The 26,190-nt window shown below is 42.6% G+C and overlaps 1 protein-coding gene across 1 annotated transcript in view; it reads right to left on the bottom strand.

The window, feature by feature from the left end:
- The window catches only part of LOC311498923 (protein NLRC3-like), a gene marked incomplete at its 5' end in the record, with an annotated part of 100,357 nt that overhangs the window by 35,956 nt on the left and 38,211 nt on the right, over positions 1–26,190 (bottom strand). Inside the window, 2 exons of the mRNA XM_084559708.1 lie at positions 4,872–5,045; positions 5,180–5,341. Coding sequence (XP_084415834.1) covers positions 4,872–5,045; positions 5,180–5,341 — 336 coding nt within the window. The remainder of the gene's footprint in view (positions 1–4,871; positions 5,046–5,179; positions 5,342–26,190) is intronic.

Here is a 26,190-nt window from a genome sequence, read left to right as displayed (position 1 = left end):
AGTAGCTTGTTTTGTTGCAATGTAAGTAAATAAGTCATGAAGTAAATCATAAGTAAATCTAACAGTAACAGTTGGTTATGTCACGTTTATGAATCAAAATATTTGTTCAGTGTTTAAGAATCATACAATCATTTATATAACTGTATTTTGTATTTTGTTCCTTGTTATCTTGATAACTGAAGTAAAATTCTTGTTTTTTGTTATTGTCTCACTTTTTAACTTTCATATCATGTTGTGCCTTCAGGATGTTCTTCACTGTGTTGACATGGTTTTATGAAGATGTTTGGGCAAAAATATATGCGACTGTAAAGCTTTGATTATGCTTCCGCGTAGTGATCATGCAATGGTCACGCAATGGCCACGCAGTTGCTTGGACGCAGTCGTGAGACCGTGATGGTTCTGCGTGGGGTTTACGTGTCGAAATGCAATTCAATGCCACACCGGTAGAGGGCGCTATGATTTTTTGTGACCGACCGACCGAGACTCTTGTGACGTATCTCGCCTCGTATAGTTATTTACCTTCCGGCTTTTGTCGTACTCACAGTGAACGATGGACACCGAGACAGAGAGACTGGCGTTGGAGCTCCAAATTATTCAAGCAGAGGAAGAAATACTTCTATTGCAAATTAGGGCACGACAAAGGAGACAATGATGTTTATGAGTGGAAACCGGAAAAGCGGTCTCCAGCGGATGTAGTTAGCGGACCAATCACAGCCAATGCCGCTGCATTGCTGCTGCGTCGCTGTTGCGTCGCTGTTGCGTCGCCTCGACGCGAGTCGAGGATTTTTGGGAGGTGCACGTCTGGCCCTTGCGTAGGACGCACGGGGGTCCGCAAGGACGTAATAGGTCCGTACGGCCCCTCGCGCTGTGTCAACGCGGAAGCATAATTTCGGCTTAAGTCTTTAGTTTGCTATTTAGACTTTTGTGATGAGTGGGAGGAACTGCAGTGGATCTGTACTTGAGTATTCACATTTAAACTGGTTAGAATTCTGGGACAGCTTTCAGGTTTGCCTCTGACATTAAGTTAATATAATTAATCAGTTTAATTATCACAAGTAGTAAACTGTAGATACATCGACCTCAGTTTTCAGCCTTGAATGAATGAACAACAGCACAACCTGGTAATAAATGAAGATATTTTATTTCTACACTCTTGTCTACAAACTACTGGATAAAGGAGGTAAGACATGTTGGGCCTGGTACTAAGGCACTCAGTATTGGGGTTTGGCTATCATGAATAATTAATAATTATCAAAAATAATTATTTATTATTAAATAATTGGATCTGAATTACTAGATCACCTCGGGGCACCACCCTTCTAGGAAGGGAAAAGATAGCCAATTAATCAAAACAGTCTCATAAATTATACTAAATTGTCAATTTGGAGTTCGGATTAACAATTAACTTAATAACTATAACCAAAATTACCACGTTAACAACTAGTTACAGTTGAAGGAATTTGGAGTTCTTGGCAGTGTAGAGGTTGGCAATATTCACTTTTGTGCAATATTAAACAGACAGGTATGTTTAAAAGACATTTATTAACAAGAATAAAAGCAAACATACAATCTAACTACAGTGTACTCAATACATGTGTGTGTGTGTGTGTGTGTGAGCCAAAATGGCCGCTGGTTGTGTGTGAGCCAAAATGGCCGCTGGTTGTGTGTGAGCGTACCAAGATGGCCGCCGGTTGTGGGCGTGCCAAGATGGCCGCCGGTTGTGGGCGTGTCAAGATGGCCGCTGGGCCTTGAGGTCTTGAACACAAAGGAAACAATGGCTGCTGAGTGGGGACACTCAGACCATGTGCTGGCCAGTAGATATGTGGAATGTGATAAGGGTTTTATGAGGTGCCAGGTTAGAGGAAGAGGGGTTAGTTAAGCATGCAAGACCCTGAGTCTATGTGTTGCATAATCTAAACTAACATCAAACCACTATACTATAAACAACTCAATAAACACAAATATCACATTCAATCAAAGTTTAAGTTCTATGCTTTGCTTAGCTTAACTAGGCCCAGGTCATACTACCAGATTTGGTGAAAAGTCAATTTCTGGTGTGTTGCTCCTTTAGCTGGCAGTTCCTGATGGAAGGCCAAACTGGGAAAAGTTGTAGTCCTTGCTGTGTTTTCCTGATGGCAGATGTTGGAGGGAAACTGGCCGCTCCTTGAAGTCCTTTGAAGTGGCTTGTTAGCAGCTCGTTGCTAACTAGCCGTGTGGCTCCTGTTGTTTGGGAGTTTAGCCTGCAAACCTTCTGTTTGTTGGCTAAAAGACCTGGTGTAGATTCCTCAGCAGGATCTCGCTTCGCTGCAGTAAGGAGAACAGGCCTGGCACCCAGCTGCAGCCAAGCAGCTGGGGTTCTCCACGTGGAGGTGTGGAGTTGAAGAGGGTAAGAGGATCAGAGAATAAGAGAGAACACTGGCAAAACAGCACATTTTATATGACCTGATGACCTCAGAGGTCACATGCCACTGTCAGCCAGTGAGCTGCTTGGTAAGTTTTCACACCTGAAGGGTAGTGGGACTTGGGGTTTCCAGGGCTTCCCTTTGTCTCCAAGACAAAGACAGCCATGTGGTTAACTTGATTATGCATGGTGAGCTTCCATAGCTCACCACCAGGTTCAGATCCCAACAGACACTAATATAGAGACGGTTCACTTTATTTGGTGATGAAGAGCAGGCCACATGATTTAAAAGTCAAAGAATAAAGAACGTTGTAGGAACATCACCTCTCACCATCAAATGTATTAAAGTTTAGCCCATGTACCTTCTAGTGAGTCGAGCCAGAACTCAGCAGGTACCAGGCTCCAACAAGAGTCTGGATCTGCTGATCAACGTTGTCACTAATTTATGATTTGCAATAGTCATCTACTCCATGTTTGTTATTAACTATGAAACAAAAGTATCTGGTTTACAGATTAACACTCTTTAAAATACATCACTGCACGACTATGTTTTTGTCAGTATGCTTTTCCTGATATATGAAAACATTAAACATCACTGATTATGGAGAAATACATTAATACAGTTACACAAGGTAAAATCATCAAGCCTGATTAGATAGCAGTGTGGTCACAGAGTAGAATAAGATTTTAATAGGAAAACTTCTACTTCAGCAAATGGAAAATATCGAGTAATACTGTTTGTACTTCAGGATACGTGTAGACCCATTTTAGACATGAGACCTCTCAGTTTGATCTCCATGTGTCCAGGATTATCCAGATAGAAGTGATCATCAGAGTCAGTCCAGTTTTTCCAGGAGTTCAGTGGTTAGGAGATCATTTCACTACTTCTAAGACCAAACATATTCTGACATCAAATCACAATCAGTGATTCAACTGTAAACCAAAGAGAAACATCATCCACCATCAACATTTAAAGCTCAGGGTTGAAGCTGCTGTTACTTCAAAGACTCTCCTTCCTACAGAGAACACAGAGACAATGAGGAGTCGTATATCCAAACCCCTGATCTAAACCCAAATCCAGGATAGAGAGGTTGAGTGAATGTGGTGTTGAAGGTGTAGAGGTGGATCAGTTTGTCAGAGGAGACTCTGTAGAAGGACAGAGTTCCAGCAGGACAGTCCACATACACTGATACTCTGTTAGAGACAGAGGAGGAGGAGATGAATGTTTCTCTGTTATTCTGCCAGACAGAGTAACCATCATTATCAGAACAGAACAGACTCCAGGACTGATCATTCCATCCAAACCTGCTGTCATCCATGAATCTTCTCCTTCTGATTCCTCTGTAACTCACTGATATATCAACCTCTCCTCTCCACTCAACCTCCCAGTAACAGCGACCAGTCAGAACATTTCCACACAGCAACTGAGGACAGTCAAATCTGGCTGCTCCTCCTTCACAAATGTCACCTTCCTGTTGTTGTCAGACAGTTTGAGGTATCTGTTGACTGAGTTTATGTCCACTTCAAGTTGACAGAAATCTGATGGAGAGAAAAAGACACAACACAGCTGCAGTTTATCATCTGACACATCTGATGGATTTATTCTTTCTTTACTCACTGATCCAAGATGGCCCCGCATATGGACGCCTCGGTACTGTGCTCTCTACTGTCCCTGCTCATTGTGCCCCCCTCCACCTGTCAGTGGCTTACCAGTTTCCTGACTGACAGGAGGCAGCAGGTGAAACTGGGTAACTTCACATCCAGCACCCGGTCCCTCAGCACTGGCGCCCCCCAGGGATGCGTTCTTTCCCCACTGCTCTTGTCCCTTTACACTAATGATTGCACCTCAACGGACCCTTCTGTGAAACTCCTGAAGTTTGCAGATGACACCACCATAAAACCCGCTCAGAACTGTGGAGATGACAGTGGACTTCAGGAAGAGACCCCTATCAAACCCTCCTCTCGCAATTGCGAGTGAGTTCATCCACATGAACATTAAACAATAACTCTGCACTGTTGTATATAGTCACTGTATAAAACCCTGGTTTGGTGTATATATCTGCTCTTATCCTATATTTTATTTGTACAGATTGAGATTTATTTCATTTTATTTTATTTTATTTTTATTTCACTTATTTAAGTTGTTTCTGTACAAGAGAGCAAAGTTATTCTTGCACATACTTGGTCATTAAAGCTGATTCTGATTCTAATAGAAAGTTTAATGATGATGATTTTTGTCAGGATTCTCTTGTCAGTGATGTTTGAATGAATAAATACCACAACTGTAAGCTTTGGATTTAAACAAACTGACACTTTGATGTTTTGTCATCATCTGTCAAACTTACACTTCCTCAGACCAGGTTTTAACCACTGCTCTCCACCATGGTCCATCCTGGAGGAAGAAACACAGTCAGAATGAGTTTCTATAAAATTACACTACACTGTGTGAGCTCCTGTTGTCTGTCCATACCTGAGAGTATCCAGTCTCCAGAGTGAATCCTTCAGTCCAGCAGACAGCAGTTTCACTCCCTTGTCTCCTGGATGGTTGTAGCTCAGGTCCAGTTCTCTCAGATGGGAGGGGTTGGAGCTCAGAGCTGAGGCCAGAGAAGAACAGCCTTCCTCTGTGATCAGACAACCTGACAGACTGGAGATAGAAAAATATCAGAAACTCAAGAAGAAGAAGGAAAATCCTCCAGATGTTGAACTTCTGCACCAACATGAACCTACATCAGGATTTAAATGATCAACAACCAGCTGTATCCTGACCTGAGAGTTTACAGTTTACAGTGAGGACTCTCCAGTCCAGCAGACAGCAGCTTCACTCCTGAATCCTGCAGGTTGTTGTTACTCAGGTCCAGCTCTCTCAGACTGGAGGACTGGGAGCTGAGAACTGGGGACAGAGCTTCACAGCTTCTCTCTGAGAGGTTACAACTGCTCAGCCTGAAGAAGAATCAACATAAAATGTTTTATTTGTCATTTACTAAATGAATCATGTTTCAAATAGTTCCTAAATCCACCTACAGAGCTTTGTTGGAGGCTTTGGCCACTGGCAACAGCCTCAGAAGAGCCTCCTCTGAAGCAGAGTATTTCTTCAGGTCAAACACGTCCAGATCTTCTTCTGATGACAGTAAGATGAAGACCAGAGCTGACCACTGAGCAGGAGACAGTTCATCTGTGGAAAGTCTTCCTAATCTCAGGGACTGTTGGATCTCCTCCACTAGAGAACCATCATTCAGTTCATTCAGACAGTGGAACAGATTGATGCTTCTCTCTGCAGACAGATTTTCACTGATCTTCTTCTTGATGTACTGGACTGTTTCCTGATTCATCTGTGAGCTACTTCCTGTCTGTGTCAGCAGGCTTCGTAGGAGAGTCTGATTGGTCTGCAGTGAAAGACCCAGGAGGAAGCGGAGGAACAAGTCCAGGTGTCCATTTAGACTCTGTAAGGCCTTGTCCACAGCACTCTGATGGAGACCTGTTAGTTTAGGTTTGGTTCTAAAGACTTTGAAGAACCAGGACGTTGTTTGTTGATCTTCCATCAGGTTGACATCAGAGTTGATGAAGGTCAGATGGACATGAAGAGCAGCCAGAAACTCCTGAACGCTCAGATGGACGAAGCAGAACACCTTGTCCTGGTACAGTCCTCTCTCCTCTTTAAAGATCTGTGTGAACACTCCTGAGTACACTGAGGCTGCTCTGATATCGATGCCACACTCTGTCAGGTCTGATTCATAGAAGATCAGGTTTCCTTTCTGCAGCTGATCAAAAGCCAGTTTTCCCAGACACTCAATCATCGTCCTGCTCTCTGGACTCCAGTGTGGATCTGTCTCAGCTCCTCCATCATACTTGACCTTCTTTACATTGGCCTGAACCACCAGGAAGTGGATGTACATCTCAGTCAGGGTCTTGGGCAGCTCTCCTCTCTCTCTGGTTTTCAACACATCCTCCAGAACTGTAGCAGTGATCCAGCAGAAGACTGGGATGTGACACATGATGTGGAGGCTTCGTGATGTCTTGATGTGGGAGATGATCCTGCTGGCCTGCTCCTCATCTCTGAATCTCTTCCTGAAGTACTCCTCCTTCTGGGGGTCAGTGAACCCTCTGACCTCTGTCACCATGTCAACACACTCAGGAGGGATCTGATTAGCTGCTGCAGGTCGTGTGGTTATCCAGAAGCGAGCAGAGGGAAGCAGTTTCCCCCTGATGAGGTTTGTCAGCAGCACATCCACTGAGGTGGACTCTGTAACATCAGTCAGGATCTCAGTGTTGTGGAAGTCCAGAGGAAGTTGACACTCATCCAGACCGTCAAAGATGAACACAACCTGGAACTCTTCAAAGCTGCAGATTCCTGCTTCTTTGGTTTCAGTAAAGAAGTGATGAACAAGTTCCACCAAGCTGAACTTTCTCTCTTTCACCACATTCAGCTCTCTGAAAGTCAATGGAAATATGAAGTGGATGTCCTGGTTGGCTTTGTCTTCAGCCCAGTCCAGAGTGAACTTCTGTGTTAAGACTGTTTTCCCAATGCCAGCCACTCCCCTTGTCATCACTCTTATGATTGGTCCATGTCTTCCAGGTGAGGCTTTAAAGAGGTCTTCTTGTCTGATGCTTGTTTCTGGTCTGTCTGGTTTCCTGGATGCTGTTTCAATCTGTCTGACCTCATGTTCATCATTGACCTCTACAGTCCCTCCCTCTGTGATGTAGAGCTCTGTGTAGATCTCATTCAGAAGGGTTGAGTTTCCTGCTTTAGCAATCCCCTCAAACACACACTGGAACCTTTCTCGCAAATTAGATTTGATTTTGTTTTGACAATCAGCGAGGTTTTCTGAATGAATAAAACAAAGATAAAGTGTGTGACATATTAGTGTATTCAATTACATTCATGTTGTCACAGTAACAATTAAAACCCACATAGCAAAACTGGTGTGGCCCACCTCTGGGCCACACCTCCCACTTACACTCGGCCCACATGCCTGAAAGAATTCCGGCCCTTATGTGGGCCACATCCGGCATCCAACATGTGTGCCAGATAAGGCCCACATCTCAGCCACACTTCAACCAGAGCTGGCCCTAATGTGGCCCTAAGGTGGGCCAAACTATTTTCAGAAGTGGTTCCTGATGTCAGCCTTAACTCAGCCACTATATTTATGTGCCATATTTATTCATATATATATATAAAAACAAGTACAGTATTATAAGCAAATGTTTATTTTTTTTAGTCATGTCAACACAGTACATTTAACAAACATTTAACAAATTTAAAAACTGTACATTTATGATTCTAGACATGTCCATAAAGGTTTAAGATTGTATTTGTCACATACACAGTTATATATAGTACAATGCACAGTGAAATGTATTCTTGTACCTGCAGCCAGTAGTAAAAAAAAAATGAGTACTACAGTAAAACAGTAGTAATTGTAAATTCCTTAACACACAAGGTAAACAATACAAGTGTAAATGTACACCGATAAAAATAGAATAAAATATAGACTGTAATACAGAATAAAATATAGATGGTAAAACTCAAGTGTAAACTTAGGGGGGGGGGGGGGGGGGGGTAGTTTGTATATATACACACACACACACATTTACGGTATTGAGCAGCTATGTGAGTAAAGTGCAGTGGTATAAGTCTGGTTAAGGTTCAGAGTTGAGCAGGCGGATGGCATGTGGATAGAAACTGTTCTTCAGCCTTTCAGTCTTTGTCCTCAGGCATCGGAAACGCAACCTGATGGCAGTAGAGAGAAAACTGGATTCTCCCCACTCTCAGCACGAGTTTAAGATATGGTGCTGTCCATTTCCTGCTTTCTCTTCATCCTCTTCAGTCTGCCACCATCTCTACCTGGAGAGAGATGTAAACATCTTTTGATGGTCCAGTCTATTTCCTGGTCTGTGGCCCCAGATGTTAGTCAGTTACGCCAACAGCAGCTGAAACATACACACAAAGCACAAATGATTGGAAATTAACATTTATGTATCATTAGATAATATGGCTACAGTAATTATATTAAAACTGATAGTGATGACAATATTCAGATAAATGTTCTCCCTACATCTGCTTGGTTTAATTTATGTACAAAACAAGGACTTACAGTGTTACACAAACTGTGAGTAGTCAGTAGCAGTATGTAATCAATAAAAATAACTCTAAGATTCTTGAAGATAGAGTCTGTAGGTTTGTAAACACAACATTCAAACCGACCCGTTTTATGGTTGTTTACAAACAATAGTTTCAGTATAAGTTCCTAAACCTCAGACTTCCCACCAGTCCCCTAGAACTGAAGAAGCTACTCGGATGAGTTGTGAAGCGTCTTCTCAAAAAATAAAATAAAAACACATAACACATACATAAATAAAACTCTACAAGTCCACAGTTGCCCTTTTAAACGCTATTTTTTTTATTGAAGCACGATATATCTGCAATTGCCAGCGGAAAAAACACGCCAACGGTCAGCTAGCAGAAGCTATGGTAGTAGCACTAATGTTTAACTAGCCGGAAAAAACGTGAAAAAAAAAAGAAAAGAAAACGACCCCTTCGGCAAAACATCTGCTGTGTTAAGTTCGTCTATACAATTTATTCAAAACGAATATGATAGTTTAACAGCAAAACAGTGCAGTCCATCCTTTCCTGAGCCGCATTTTAGGCTAACGGTAATCGTTAGCTAACGCTAACCACGCGTTAGCCACATAGCTAACCGTTAGCCACACAGCTAAACGTTAGCCACACAGCTAAACGTTAGCCACATAGCTAACCGTTAGCCACACAGCTAACCGTTAGCCACACAGCTAAACGTTAGCCACACAGCTAAACGTTAGCCACATAGCTAACCGTTAGCCACACAGCTAAACGTTAGCGCCCCTTGTTAACATTCAGGCTAGACTCTAGACAGACATTGTCTTTGTATACCAACGGCTAGCGCATTGTCTCAAAAACAAATGTTATCGTAAACATAAAACTGATGTATTTCACTCACCACGTCTTTGTTGTCCGTCTCACCGGAGTGCACGAGCAGCCATCAGCTCCGTCCACAGTGACGTCGGTCGCGTCAGTCACCTGGACGGTTACGTTACTTCCGTTGAGTGGCTGATGAATTTAAAAAGTGGATAGCTGGCTGACCGTTGAAAGGCCGCTGTTTCAAAGTTTAACTTTAAATTTTCAGATCAACTGAGATATCTGTCCTGTTTCGACAAGAACCATATTGTGATAGTTGACATTGATTGACATCGATAATATATCATAATAATATTTAATTTACTTATTTATTTTTATTAAATCTGTGATGTTAAACAACAACTCACTCAAAAATATCGAAAAATAACTTAAAGGGTGGCATGAGTCCGGCCTCACATATGTGGTCCAGAGGTCTAAGCTGGTATGTGGGCCGAATTCGGCACTCCACAAGTGGCCCACATCTGTCTGCCGGAGTCAAGACAGTGCCGCCTTTGCCGCATCTGGGCCATGTCCGGCTCACATGCCGTATGCCAGTGCCGAGTGAACGCCACCTGTGCCGGCTTCAAGCCAGATCTGGCCCACATGTCTTTGCTATGTGGGAAGGGTCTCACAAAATTGTTTTTTTGAAATCAGCAGGACCAGTATATTTCTTATGAAGTCCTACAATCCAAGGTGAAACATAGTCTATGTGTCTGTATTTGTAGAGAGATGTTTTTGTTTATGACATGAATCTCGGATCTTGGTTCTGTCCAGTTTATAACTGTTCACTTACCTGTAGGTTTTGGAGCAATTTCTGATAATTCTTCTAAAAGATCATTCCTATTTATCATCCTTAAAACCTTTTTTGCCACTTGCATAGTTTGGACACAGTACGTCTTCACCATCTGATCCACAGTGTCCATCCTGTCAGCCTTTTCCAGTCGACATACTGGGATTGCAGGGAAGTCTTGATTCAACTGCTGCAGGTACCACTTGAATTTCTTAAACTCCTCGCTTGTCAAATTCTCCAAAGTTCTCAAGAGAAACTCTGCAGTCAGCATCTTCTCTTTCTGCCAAGATCCAAAAGTAGTAAGTAGCCTTTTTAGTTACGCAGTTAACAGTTAATAATAATTTCAACACATCGTCGATCAAAATTAGTTGTTTAATGCGGGGGTCCTTGATGCAGAAGTTTTTAGTTGTTTTCTGTTTAAGTTTTGTTGGGACCTGAACCTGGTGGTGAGCAATGACGGCTCACCACGCATAACCAAGTTTTGACCGCATGGCTTCTATGTCTTGGAGACAAAGGAAAGCACCGTAACCCTAGTCCCACAATCCTCGAAGTTTGAAACCAGATCCAGCAGTTATCACTGGCCGACTGTGGCATGTGACCTCTGAGGTCATCAGGTCTTATAAAGGCTCTGTCTAGCCTTTGTTCTTTTCCTTTTCCACTTCAACTCTCTCATCTTCTACGCTCGGGTCCTCCAGCTGCTCAGCTCCAGCTGGCTGCCTCCTATAGCCTGCTACCCAGAGCAGCTACTCCAGGCCTCTCCTCACAGCAGTGACAGCCTGTTGAGGAATCTGCACAAGTTTGGCAGGCTAACCCTCAAACAACAGGAACCGTACAACTAGTTAGCACTGAGCTGCTAACAAGCTACTTTAAAGGATCTAAAAGGAGTGGCCAGTTTCCCTCCAATGTCCGCCATCAGAACCACACAGCAAAGACTGCCTTTCAGCACAGGAATTCCAACTTTTCTCAGCTTGGCCCTTCCTCCAAGAACTGCCAGCGAAAAGAGTAAAAGAGTAACACACCAGAGAGCGACTTTTCCCTCAAAACTGGTAATATGACCTGGGCCTACTCAAGCTAAGCTAAGCATAGAACTCTAACTTTGATTTGATGTTGTGTATGTTTTGAGTTGTTTTTATAATTTTCGTAGTCAGGTTACTGTATAGTTGGCTCTGCCACATTGTTAAGTTGATGTTAGTTTAGGTTATGCAACACAAGGGTTGCCAACCTTTTTGAAAAACGTAATAGTCCCGTATTTAGAAACAAAAGTACACGTACTGTATTGAGCTGAAACGGGACACACTTTGTCCCGTATTACAGTGAGAATCCAAAATAGTGTGTAAAATGTCAATGGAATTAATGAATAACAGGATGCTTTATATTAACATTTACGATAAACTTATTCCCAGACGTCTCCTACTCTGTGACCAATGAGCTGATAACGGGAATCCCGTTCATCTCATTGGTACTTGATATGATTTTCAGTGGCCACGTTTACATGATCACAATGAACTGATAAATGGGAATAACAGGTAACTGTAATAATCCGTTCTTAGGTGTTTACTATGCTTTATTATGTCTCGAGTGAATGTTCTGGAAACTTTTTCTTTCGCAATCTGGCCTTTTTGGGTCAAGTGGGTCGAGTGACTCGCACAACCCGGCTCATATTAGCGAGTGACTCAGAATGATCCGCATCCCTCAAAAGATCCGGGTTTTACACTACTAGTTCCCATCCATTCTTTTATTTTTTCACACTCACTGTCTCTTCCTGTCTGACCCATCACTCACAAACCTTTGACTAGTGAAAGACCTTCTTTCTCGATTGGTACTCCCTATCTCACCATGAGCTATTTCAAAATAAATTGAAATACTTAATAATGCACCTTTGTCATTCATTCATTCATCTTCTGTACCCGCTAATTCCTGTTAAGGGTCGCGGGGGTCTGCTGGAGCCTATCCCAGTTGTCATCGGGCGAGTGGCAGGGGTACACCCTGGACAGGTCGCCAGTCCATCGCAGGGCTAACACAAAGACAGACAACCATTCACACTCACATACACACCTACGGCCAATTTAGAATCACCAATTAAGCTAATGAGCATGTTTTTGGATGGTGGGAGGAAGCTGGAGTACCTGGAGAGAACCTACGCAGACACAGGGAGAACATGCAAACAGAAACATTTAAGTGTTTAATTCAATCAAGCACCACAAACTCCATCCTCCACAATGATCACGTATTCACTTGTGTACCTAATGAGCTGGCAAGATGAAGGGGTGAGGGGCTCAGGCCTGCATCCCACAAATACTTGATCAGTTTGGGATCTAGTGAATTTGGAGGAAAGCCAACACCTTATGCTGTTCTTCAGGATTTTTTTTTTTGTTGTTGTTGTTTTGTTTTGTTGTTTTTTTAGTTGTTCCTAAAGCTTTTTTGGTTGTGTGCCTGTGTCAGGCTGGATCCTGCTGTGGATGGCTGCTGCCATCAAGGAGTGTCATTGCTATGGGGTGGGGGTGCCTGGTCTGATCTAGATGGGTGCTGTATCTCTAAATAACATCCACACCAATGAATGCCAGGTCCAAAAGTTTCCCAGCCGAACACTGAATTGTCACAAGACGGTCAATGTTATTTACTTAACAATTAACAAAGCACAGTAAAATAACACAATACCTATAGTAAACCATGGGGGTCACAGCATCCAACACAGGATGGATGTGTTGACAGTTGGTAAAATGGAGCTATGTTTTATCTAAGTTGTCACACAGGTTCTGACACTCCCTGCTTAGTTTAATGTTACAGGTTATAATCACTTCATCTTTTATTCACCAATAAAACACATGGGGGACTGTAACTCAGAGGTTCTTAATGATCTGTACACCTGCAAACGTCAAGTAGCAGCAAAAACAGCCAATTATGATCAATGAACTCAATGTAAACACATTATCTATAAATGTATCGTTGTCTTTAAATAATTTTAGTTTCATGACCAAAGAGACAGAGCAGCAACTATCACTCTGGAACCATCTAGAAAATACAGTCTGTACAAAAATAAAAAGTCTCCACCTGGATTTAACTAATCAAACAGGTAGGAGCCTCCTATTGGATAATTACTGCATGGGTGATTATCTTTCAGCTGACAACAAGTTATTTAACCCCAACTGATGCAATGAGTAGCTTCTCATTTCTTAAACAACCATGTCTAAAGACACATCCTGTGCCCCCGCCCCCCAAAGTAAATTTAAGAGGTTGTCCTGTGCTTAAGAACCTTCCTTATCGATCAGTCTTTACACCTTAGGTAAAGGTGTAAAGGTGCTAGTCCCTGAAACTGAACAGACCCATGCAAATGGGCCTCTCTGAACGATGAGGATGTCAACTGAACCAAAAAGACAGACTTATAATTCTGTGGAATTTCCCACTCTCTTTTTCTAATCTAATTAGTCTTGAATTTAAAAAACATCTCAGGAACTAAAAAGAACAGATGAGAGGAGTTAGCTCTCCTGTTTCACATGGACAGAATCCAGAAACCTTAATGTTATATTCCATAACATTTTAAATCCAGGGCTCTCAAGTTTTGAAGACAGGCAAGAGTGACATCCCCCCCCCCCCCCCCCCCCGTCGTCGCACCAACCCCCAAAAGGCGGCCGGGTTGGATGGTTGTGGGAATGGGGGTGATATATTAATAATATGCAATACACTTTAATTTATTTGGTGCTAATTTATTTATTTAGTCAGTCATCATCGTGTGATATAACGTTGAAAATGACTACTTGTTCTGAACAGGTCAGTGAACAGGCTGTAAAACTATTGGCTAACAGACAGGCTACTCATGAAAAACGCTAATTATCTGAGAAACATTGTCTAACAGCAGTCAAGTTTTCATTGTTTGCGTCAAACAAGTTGTGAATTTGTTGTAACATTACAACAGGAGTTGACTTACTCTGTGCTCAAAGCGATGCTTGGAGCTCCATGGTTGCCTCTCGTTCGGAAGACGTCGTAGCAGAATCACGTGAACAATTCCAGGATATGCTTTTTTTTCATTGGTTGTTGCATTAAATCTTACCCAGATACAATAATGCTATTTTCTGATTGGCTATTGTGTAGCCCCTTTTTTTTTTTGATTGGCAGATCAGTGGCAGGCTCAACCCTAGGGAGACACGCTTGATTTCTGCCGGTTCCATAGTGAGAGAGGCACGACCAGAGAAATTTTGGGCGCTGCGGCATATTAAATATATTATTAAAATTTTTTCTGCGTGAGAAATTCAATGTGTGGCGGGAGTGCGTGACAAAAGACCGAAATGAGTGACTGTCACGCTCAATGCGTGACACTTGAGAGCCCTGTAAATCTGATACATGCATGCAAACATGCTGAACCCTTCCTTCCCCCTCTCTCAGGGCCCGTCCACACGGAAACGCAAAAACGCCGAAACGCAGAAATTTTTCATCGTTTTGGCCTTTCGTCCACACGTATCCTGTAAACGCATAGCCCTAAAACGCACTTTTCTGAAAACGGGTCCCAGGGTGGAGAAATTCGAAAACGCAGCTCTAGCGTTTTCATGTGGACGGCGAAAATGGGGAAAACGATGACGTCATCGCCACACTCCCGAGCAGCCTTCCACATCCCGCGAGACGTCTCGTAACAACATCAACAACAAAGGCGGACTACATGCTAGTTTTCCTGCTGGAGACGATATTGAGCCTATTAGGGTTACTAGGGCAAAATATCATGCTCCTGTGCCACCACGCTGAGCAAAAAAGGCGATTTGTAAACAGCGCTCAAGATTTGTGCGCATGCTCCGCCTCTTCCTCTCCATATTTGGTGAATTTCTGAAACTGAAACAGCGCCACCTATAGGCCTGGAATATGAAGTAGCGTTTTCGGTCGTGCTGAAACGGATCCGTGTGGACGCGGATATTTCTTGAAACGATGATCGAAAATGGAGAGGGAAAAGATCGTTTTCGTACGTGTGGACGAGGCCTCGGAGTGATCAGGGGAGGAAATCCAGATAAGGGTCATAAATTCCTTTACCTCCTTGTGTAAAATTCTGGTCCCTTGTTTTCTGTATAGGCTATGTCTATCAAAATTAACCCTCCAGCTGTGCGCTTTCGTCACCACCACGTCAGCCTGGAGCACGCTGACCCCTATCCTGCTGAGAAATCTCTACAAAAAGTAGGCTGAATCATTAACTTTGAAACTCCCCTTAATATATTTAAGAGAAGTTTGATCAGATTAGTTATCATAGCAGCCACAATACTCCATTCTCCATCCTCCACCATCGCTCCGCAAACACAAATTTGTTATTTCAGGTCTCATCATATCCATTCTATTTGATTTTACACATATGTGCATTTATTCTATTTGTATCTCATTAATTCATAGTTGTCACTCCAGTAAATAAATATTCATTCACACTTGAGAAGTTGTCTGTGACATCATTTTACGGCAGAGAATTAATGGTATGAATTGTGTTAAGAATTCATTCCTTTAGTTATTACATATATTTAATCAAGACTGATAAATTGACTTAAACCGTGTTCTTCCTAAGATAAAAAGGAGATGGTGCCCTACATCTGTTTGAGAAGGGTCAAATCATTGGCATGCATCAAGCAGAGAAAACATCTAAGGAGATTGTAGAAACGCATTATTAAAAACTGGAAGGACAGTGGAGAACCATCAGGGTAAGAAGAGAGGCAGATGAAGTGATGCACCCATCATGCCTAGTGTCTACTATACAAGCCTGTGGGGGCAGTGCTATGATCTGGGGTTGCTGCAGTTGCTCAGGTCTAGGTTCAGCAACATTATGTGTCCAAAGAATGAGGTCAGCTGACTACCTGAATACACTGAATGACCAGGTTATTCCATCAATGGATCATATTCCAAGATGACAATGTCAGGATTCATGGGGCTCAGATTGTGAAAGAGTGGTTCAGGGAGCATGAGACATCATTTTCACTTTTTTTTGGCCGGTTAGTGTATCTTGCAGCAATTAGACATAAGACATTAAGAATTGTCACCAGTTGAACTCACCTCAGGTCAACTTGACTTCATGAGTTGAGGAAACATTTGGAGTCAAGAAGTTGCTCTTTCTAATCCTGGATTTGATCTGAGGATGCCGTCACTTCCTCATAATTTCAGAGTCTAAAAACATATAGGAGTAACGTTAAAACCAGTTTCACCAGTCTCACAGTAGATGCATTTGATTAGTCACACAATGCTGACTGTCAAAACAACAAGATTAAAAGTTTAGCCACTTTATTTAAATAAAGTCAACAACCAACCCATTGGAAGGAAGTGTGGTTTGAGTGGGAGTATCAGTATGTCCGTAAAACACAGTAACTAGGCCGAAGCCAACATAACAAAAACGTGATGCCGGAGGGATCGAGGTTGACAGGCAGAGAGGAAGAGCGAGTGAGAGCTGTGACTGCCAGATCTTAATGGATCAGGGAGACTGGCCAGGTGCTCCTGATTACCCAAATTGAGACTCGCCCACTAAGGTACCTGCAGAAAACAGACAGCCGTCACACCCTTTTAAAAAAGTCCAGAAAAATGCACTGTTGTAGAAACATGTAGGTCTACTCTATTTAGATTACCCAGAAATCTGTCAGTTGTATTTACTCACTATTTACATTTACATTTTGCATTTACAACACATCAACAGTGACATACTGTCTCCACCCAGTATTGGGTTTCTCCTGGTTGGGAGCTGCCAGGGCTGCTGGTTTCATGGCTGGGGTCTACCTGGGCCTGATCTGGGTCTAACTTGCGCTTCTTTACAAAGTCTGCAATATTTCCCTTTCCTTTTCATTTGTCAATTGTCATTTGCCTACACAAAATATGACGGACTGGTTAGACCTCAGTATTGTGTTAGGTTGAATCTTAAACTATTTGCCTTCATTCTTGTGCTTTAACTTACTTTCATATCAACTACCAGCCTAGCTACTATAAACTTAAACTAGATCATGTAGGTTAGTCAGATCCACCCAACCACCCACCCACCCACACACACAAACACACACACACACACACACACCCACACACCACCACACACACACACACACACACACACCCATTACCTCAATATATATGCTACATGGCTTCTGGCTAACGTGACATTAGTATTTCATAACTTTAACCTACTCGCACAGTGTAACTGTTGGCATCATGTGTGAGCAGTCATGTTGTGAGTAGTTTAAAACTATGACTCATTTGGAAATCACTTTAAAACTTACCTGGAAATTACTTGGAAGACTCTGCCTTTCTCATTCATATTCCAGTTGCATGGCGCATCAACGGGACGTGCAGTGACCTGTCAACTGGAGTGGTAATGGAACCTGAGGTGTCCAATCAGCTTCCAGAGGTGGTCAGTGCATCTCCTGCCCTACTCTGCCTCCGATTGTCTCATTAGTCCTCGTGTCTAAAGTTAACCAGGTTAATCAGTGAAGGCCCTGGCAGCGAATACTATCCGCATCAGGGGGGATTTAGAAGTGGGTATACGTAATGCTGACTGAAAAATAAGTAGGTATATGCCGAATACCTGCGTATACCCTGGACTACACCAGTGCATGGAACAGAGAACCAAAGAAATATTCTGAACATGTGCAACTGTTAATAATGTGAGGACTTGACTCAGTATTATATTGTATCTTTCCACACAGTCATTAGAGAAATAAAAGCTTTAGAAATAATAATGTACTGATACATTAGATTACTGATGATAGAGCATCACATCACTGAACTTTAGCACAAACTCTTTACTGTGGTTTTAGAAACAAGTAGCCTACAAGGTAGTCTCTATCTATTGAAAGAGCTGATCATCTAAAACAAATATAATCAACCTGTTAATGAGACATTTCCAGATTTCTCTGGTAGGATTCTCACCTGTTGAACTCACTTCAGGTCGACTTTCAGACACTTTCCACCTTCCACCTAGCCTGGGTGTTCCCATACTGCTTTGCGCGCGATTTCATTCTCGCTGCAAAAGCAGTCTGGAAACCATCGCCCATATTTTCTCCTGAGATAAGGAACCAATCACAGAACGGGGGGGGCAGCAAGACGATGACGACGTCTATGCGCGACACCGAAGTTTGTAGTGTGTTAATTCAACATGGCAGCGGACCTAACGTTACCGTTCGATGCAGCCTTAGACAGTGTTTTAAGTAGCTTAGAACGCAAGTTTATTTTTTAAAAAAGAGCAACGTTTGGCGTTGAAAGACTTCATTGCCAAGAAGGATGTGTTTGCTCTGCTACCAACAGGCTTTGGCTATGAATCGCGCGCAAGGCAGCATGGGAATTACCAGGCGCATTTGATAGACATTCGTAGCGCCCAATAAACGGCTCTAGGCATTTGTAAAACCACGCCTCAAATACGAGAAAATAAACACGTAGTTTCCAGACCAGCATCTCATTGAGATGTGCAGTCGCGTCAGCCAGGCTACCTTCCACCTCTTGTCAGTCCTGATATCTGTGCTGATTTGATCTGAGGACGTCGTCACATCCTCATAACTTCAGAGTCTGTAAACACATCAGAGTGACGTTAAAACCAGTTTAACCAGTGGGAGGTTCCCTGCAGTCAGAGGGAACTGTTTCCTTGTTCCTCTCTCTTACCTGACTGACATGATCCATATGAGATGATGTAGTTCTACATCTGTCCACTAGATGGTAATAACTATACAAACATTAACTAAACTAGAACCAGATTCACAAAACATCCTGAGGTTCAGAGTAGTTCCTAACAGTCTGTAAAAGCTGTTCACAGTCGCTGCAACACAGTCTCATCCCTAGTCGTCACATATTGACGCTTGGTCACTGACCCCTGTCGTCAACATTTGAAGCAGAAGGTACCCCATTGCGTCGCTCTTGGACGACTAGGGCCGCCCATAGACCTGAATGTAAATCCCTCATCGTTGCTTTTCAACGCATAGGGCTGTCCAATAGACTTGAATGTAAAACCCTCACCGTCGCATTCTGACGCTGGGGATCGTAGCCTAATAAGCAGGCTAAAAGCTGTTTTGATTCCCGCTCTATAGCTGTTAATACGTCACTTTATTAAGTTTTAATATTTTTCATGCTAGAAAGTAACGGTGCAGATCCCCAATATGTGATCAGTTAATCCAAATTACGCCTGGTTGGAAGTTTGCTCCGATGTTCTCGGAGAAGTGAAGCGCCACCTGCGGAACCAGGCGCAGCGAGTCATCTCAGAGACGAACGGCCGGCCTCCTGAGGTGATCCGCCGGTCAACCTCCGTCGTCATCCCGGGGTAGAAAACGAGCTTATTAGTGTAAAAATATACCCTCAAAGTGAATGCTAGTAATGCCGTGTTACTCAATGCATTCGTTAAACCTGGTGCATTTTGAACAGTATTATTAAAAGAAGGCTTATGAGATCGGCAGAAAGTCTAGTGACGTAGTTGGACTCATTCCAATCCTGTCTATAGCTGTCCGCTGTGGATTGGCTGCGTTCGGTTTCTGCCGCTCAACCAAGCTACAGCAAAGCTTCATAATATTTTCAAATAAACGACTCAAATGCAGTGTTGTGTGTCATTTCTTAACTTAAAGCAACTAGAATCACTGCCGTTACAAGTTCGGCTGTAGTAAATATTTCATGTGTTCAGCAGATAAACCAATCCAAACCCTGCCTACTGAAGCGGGAGAACCAAACTGCATTGCTGTTTGGCGTAAATCTATATTGCGCGGTTCTAAACACATCCTAAATAAACTCTCTTTACTTTTTCTTTACATATATCGACTTAAAGCAATGACTGTGTCTCAAATCGCGTACTTCTGCACTTACAATACCTAATTTGAGTACGTGAGTGCGTTCACACTGAAAATTCCAACGAGACGAAGTGCACTGCAAGTACCCGGATGGTGTACTCATAACGGTCAAAAAGCTGAGTGTGGAACGCTGCACACTTTCCACCCTTAACGGTAGCCATCTTGGCTACGTAGCGGAAGGGGAGGGACTATCAACCCAATTCAAACTTGCGATAGTGGCGGCTGATATCGGCGGCAGTGATTTGGAAGCGGTGGTGGAGCAGTTTTACAGGTCCATACAGATGTACGTTACAATATGACATTTAATGAAAATGATCTATATTGCTGTTTTACACGTAGTACTATTAAATTGCTGCTCGATATACGCTCGTGGTCAAAATCAAAATACGGCGTTAGTCATTCGTCATTTCCGGTAAATATAGGCGTAGTACCCGATTTGAGACGATACTACCTTTTTGAAAATTACGCACTACGGACGTAAGTGCATAGTGCTCATAGTGCATGATATCGAAGTGTACTGACGAAAGTACGCCATTTGAGACACAGTCAATGTCATCGCTAGTTCGGCAATACTAGATGTTCGATGTAATCAGTATATATATCTTTTTACAACCATATTTTAATATATGTTTGAAAACTGAAAAAACTACAAATATCACGTGACTTGGTATCAAGCTATATGTCGCAGCTCAAGGGATTTGTAGTTTCTACCACGATTAGTGATTTCCTTGAATAGGAGGTTATAAATAATAAAATTAATACATAGCCGGGGGTTTAAGTGTCTATATCCACTAGGTATAGTCACACAGGCACAAAAGACAGAGTTCATAAGCTTTCTACAGCACTTTGTCCCATGTCTATAGCCCCTTTTGATGCAGAATTACAAGCCTTCAAAAATTCTCAGAAGTCAGGGTTCAAAGGTCAATAGTTCAAAGAAGGAGTCAGTTACAACCCCTAAACTAACATATGTTATTCCCCACGTTGAGACCTTTCCAACAATATCTTTATTATAGTCCTACAACAAAGTATGGATTTTCACATTTCATGAACACAGCTGTGCCCAGGCTTAGATTCAGAGAGCCTTTTGAGGGCTCAGCCCATGATATAAGTATTTTTTTTTAACAATGAGAAAAAATCATGTAAGGTCATCATATCTGACAGATTTACAACTGAATTAGTAATTTATATTGTATCTGCTCATTCGTTTTTGCCAATTCATTCCACCAGACATTTTGAACCTGTGTGTAAACTAACATCACAACAGCTATTTGTCAAGGGACTTTGAGTAAATCAGTTACACACACCGTTGTTATGATGTCCAATAGGTCATTTCTGACATCTGTGTGTTTCAATGAAAAAACAGCATCTCAACAAAACACTACTGAGGATATGCAACAGGGGCATTCCTTGATTTCAGAATATTGTAACTTCTATCCTCACCTATAGTGGAACTACTGGTTCACAGCTTATGCCTTTAACAATAAATGTTAATCAAAACTAAATCAATTCTGAGTAATTAACAAGCAATATAAGCACAAACATTCAGCTTATGGGTAAGAATGTACTTCTCGATGACATGGGCTTGTCTTTTATGCTGGCTAAGCTACTGGAATGGGTGTGATTGGATGAAGTTGTCTGTTAACCCCTCACCTTTTTAGTGAAAACAAACCTATTCAGGATGCAAATGTATAAACTGTAAACAATAGTGAAACTGAATTGAATGGAAATGAACACAGACAGAGACGGGTGGCAGGTATTTTATTTTAAAACAGTACCAGACATTAACATTTATCATTCACGTAGCCAGGGTGGTTAGCACTGAAGCCTCACACCGAGAAGGTCACCGGTTCGAATCCATGGGCCGACTGGTTCCTTTCTGTGTGGAGTTTGAATGTTCTCCGTGTGTCTGCGTGGGTTCTCTCCGGTTTCTCCCGCCGTCCAAAGACATGCTGGTTAGGTTCATTGGTGATTCTAATTGGTCGTAGGTGTGCACGTGAGTGTGAATGGTTGTCTGTCTCTGTATGTTAGCCCTGTGATAGACTGGTGAACTGTCCAGGGTGTACCCCGCCTCTCGCCCGATGACAGCTGGGATAGGCTCCAGCAGACCCTGCGACCCTTAACAGGAATAAGCGGGTATAGAAGATGAATGAATGAATGAATTCATGTAGCCTGTCTCCTCAAAGATCAAGCAAAACAGATCATAAAGCAGTTATATCAAAGAATATATAATAACTGTCAGTCTCCATAACTGGCATACAACACAGCAACAATAACAAAATCACTATGACACAGTAACAGTCTATTTCAGGATGTTAGCTTTGAATGTTGTCTTTTGGCTCCCAGGAGTTTTTCCACTTTGTCCCACTGCAAGACAGACAGATAGACAGCATTAAGTATTACTGTTAAATTGCTTTAAGATTATTGGAAAATGTACAACGACACATTCCTCAGGTATGCAGATATTTTGTAATCATAATACCTGGCTATGTATGCAACAGCCTGTATTTGAAGATGACGCGATAAATTAGTGTAGCCAAGTTAGATAAAAAGGTGCATTATGTAACACAGTATGCATGTAGTACACAATCTAGTATGTACATTGTGTACTACTTCACACTTTAAATGATCCAATGATCACTCTGACCTGTCATGAGGGCCTCAGGTTCTCAGGGACCATGCCTGATTTCAGACATAGGGCAGTTATATATTAATATATTACTTAACTACTTCAACAAACGCTTTCTCTTCAGAACAATAGATACTGTGATTGGTAAATTAAGTATGTAAAGTATGATAATAACATTTGAAAAGCGGCTTACAGGCACCAATGGACACCTGTCTTATCTGTCTGTCCTTTTCCATTCCAGGTTTTCACTTTTTAAACAACTTTATTTAGCTTTAGCAACATGGTTACAAACATGATATTCACCTGTGCATGTCCTGACGTCTTCTACAGTCATATTTACGTAACTGTTATCATGCTAGCTAGCTAGCTAGCTACCTTTAAAAAAATAACTTTTGGCTAGTTGTTTTAATTTAACGTTAGCTCTTATAACGTTAATTATCCCCCGTAGTAATTCTAGATTAGACTTAGACTTAGATAAACTTTATTGATCCACAAGGGAAATTGCTTGGTTACAGTAGCTTAGTTGTCATAAAAAACACACTCTTAAGAACCTCAGATAAAAAGAAAAGATTAAGTTAAATAAAATAGAAATAAAAAATAAGTAGAATAAGATCTAGTAACATAAAATAGAAATAGTATAAGCCAAAATGTACAAATTATCATATTAGAATATGAACAAATGTACAAGAAATGGAAGAATATAAATATAAATTATATATACAGGGTAAGGTGTAAGGTGCAGTAGTATCCATTAACATTAATAACAATGAGTTATCTGTCACAGAAAGGTGAGTTGTTGTACAACTGGACAGAGAATGGTATGAAAGTAGTCCTGTAGCATTCAGTGTGGGAGCGGAGCTGGATCAGCCTGTTGGAGAATGAGCTCCGCTGCCCCTCTATTGTCTGGTGTAGTGGATGTGACGGATTGTCCATGATGGAGAGCAGTTTGTCCAGTGTCCTCCTGTCCCTCACTGAGACAAACGTCTCCAACTTACTGCCAATCACATGACCAGCCTTTCGGATCAATTTGTCGATCCTACTTATGTCCTTTTTGCTGGTGCTGCTCCCCCAACAAACCACAGCAAAGTACAGGGCACTCGCAACAACAGACTGGTAGAACATCTCCAGCAACTTGCTGCACACGTTAAAAGACCTAAGCTTCCTCAGGAAGTAGAGTCTACTCAGTCCTTTCTTGTACACAGCATCACTGTTGTCCCTCCAGTCCAGTCTGCTGTTCATGTGGACTCCCAGGTACTTATAATGGTCCACTACTTCCACCTCCAGACCCTGGATGGAGATGGGCTCCACTGGTGACCTCTTCTTCCTGAAGTCAATGACCAGCTCCTTGGTCTTGTCCACATTCAGGAGTAGGTGGTTTGTCTGGGACCACTCCACAAAGTCCGCGATCAGTGTCCTGTACTCCACCTCCCGTCCATCTCTAATACACCCAACCACTGCAGAGTCATCAGAGAACTTCTGCAGGTGGCAGGACCCAGAGCTGTACTGGAAATCAGAGGTGTAGAGAGTGAACAGAAATGGAGACAGGACAGTCCCCTGTGGTGCCCCCACATTACTGACAACAGTATCAGACAGGGAGCCCCCCAGCCGCACAAACTGGGGCCTGTCAGACAAGTAATCAGTAATCCAGGAGACAATGGAAGAGCTGACACCCATCCTGAGCAGCTTCTAACTCAGCAGAAAGGGCTGAATGGTGTTAAACTGGAGAAATCAAAGAACATGATCCTCACAGAGCCCTTTCCACCATCCAGGTGAGAGTGAGCATGGTGCAGCAGGTAGATGACAGCATCATCCACACCAACATGAGGCTGATACGCAAACTGAAGAGGGTCCAAGACAGGGGTCACCAGGGGTCTCAGCTGAGCCAGGACGAGTCTCTCCAGGACCTTCATGACATGTGACGTCAGTGCAACCGGTCTGAAGTTGTTGAGGCCAGATGGGATGGGCTTCTTGGGCACCGGCACTATACAAGATGTTTTCCATAGCACCGGTATCCTTTCCAGCTTCAGACTCAGATTGAAGATGAAGTGCAGGATGCCAGACAGCTGTGAAGCGCAAGTCCTCAGGACCCGGGGGTTGACACGATCAGGGCCTGCTGTCTTGCCTTGTTTGACTCTCTCCAGCTGTCTTCTCACCTGGCCAGGCGTCACAGTCATAGGGCTGGTCTTCTCAGTGGGGGTGGGAGTAGGGGGGAGAGCAGAGGTGATAGGCAGGAAGGGATCAGTGGTGAGTTGTTGATTGGCCGTCTGGGGGGGTGTAAAGACTGGAGTGGTGGGGGGTGGAGGGCCAGCGGGGGGTCCACTGTATACTAGAAGGCGAATTAACATTAAAACGAGCTGACAACATGTTATATTGTTCTCAAATGTTAATTAAACACATTTGCTGTACTTAACCCACATAGCAGAGACATGTGGGCCAGATCTGGCTTGAAGCCGGCACAGGTGGCGTTCACTCGGCACTGGCATACGGCATGTGAGCCGGACATGGCCCAGATGCGGCAAAGGCGGCACTGTCTTGACTCCGGCAGACAGATGTGGGCCACTTGTGGAGTGCCGAATTCGGCCCACATATCAGATTAGACCTCTGGGCCACATATGTGAGGCCGGACTCATGCCACCCTTAAAGTTATTTTTCGATATTTTTGAGTGAGTTGTTGTTTAACATCACAGATTTAATAAAAATAAATAAGTAAATTAAATATTATTATGATATATTGTCGATGTCAATCAATGTCAACTATCATAATATCGTTCTTGTCGAAACAGGACAGATGTCTCAGTTGATCTGAAAATTTAAAGTTAAACTTTGCAACAGCGGCCTTTCAACGGTCAGCCAGCTATCCACTTTTTAAATTCATCAGCCAATCAACGGAAGTAACGTAACCGTCCAGGTGACTGACGCGACCGACGTCACTGTGGACGGAGCTGATGGCTGCTCGTGCACTCCGGTGAGACGGACAACAAAGACGTGGTGAGTGAAATGCATCAGTTTTATGTTTACGATAACATTTGTTTTTGAGACAATGCGCTAGCCGTTGGTATACAAAGACAATGTCTGTCTAGAGTCTAGCCTGAATGTTAACAAGGGGCGCTAACGGTTAGCTATGTGGCTAACGGTTAGCTATGTGGCTAACGCGTGGTTAGCGTTAGCTAACGATTACCGTTAGCCTAAAATGCGGCTCAGGAAAGGATGGACTGCACTGTTTTGCTGTTAAACTATCATATTCGTTTTGAATAAATTATATAGACGAACTTAACACAGCAGATGTTTTGCCGAAGGGGTCGTTTTCACGTTTTTTCCGGCTAGTTAAACATTAGTGCTACTGCCATAGCTTCTGCTAGCTGACCGTTGGCGTGTTTTTTCCGCTGGCAATTGCAGATATATCTTGCTTCAATACAAAAATAGCGTTTAAAAAGGCAACTGTGGACTCGTAGAGTTTTATTTATGTATGTGTTATGTGTTTTTATTTTATTTTTTTGAGAATACGTTTCACAACTCATCCGAGTAGCTTCTTCAGTTCTAGGGGACTGGTGTGAAGTTTGAGGTTTAGGAACTTAGACTGAAACTATTGTTTGTAAACAACCATAAAACGGGTCGGTTTGAATGTTGTTTACAAACCTACAGACTCTATTTTCAAGAATCTTAGAGTTATTTTTATTGATTACA

This window comes from Chelon labrosus (genome assembly GCF_963514085.1).
Source record: "Chelon labrosus genome assembly, chromosome: 14".
In the NCBI taxonomy this organism is placed as follows: Eukaryota; Metazoa; Chordata; class Actinopteri; order Mugiliformes; family Mugilidae; genus Chelon; species Chelon labrosus.
The sequence above is the reverse complement of the archived record's forward strand: the minus strand, read 5'-3'. Positions and strand labels throughout refer to the sequence as shown.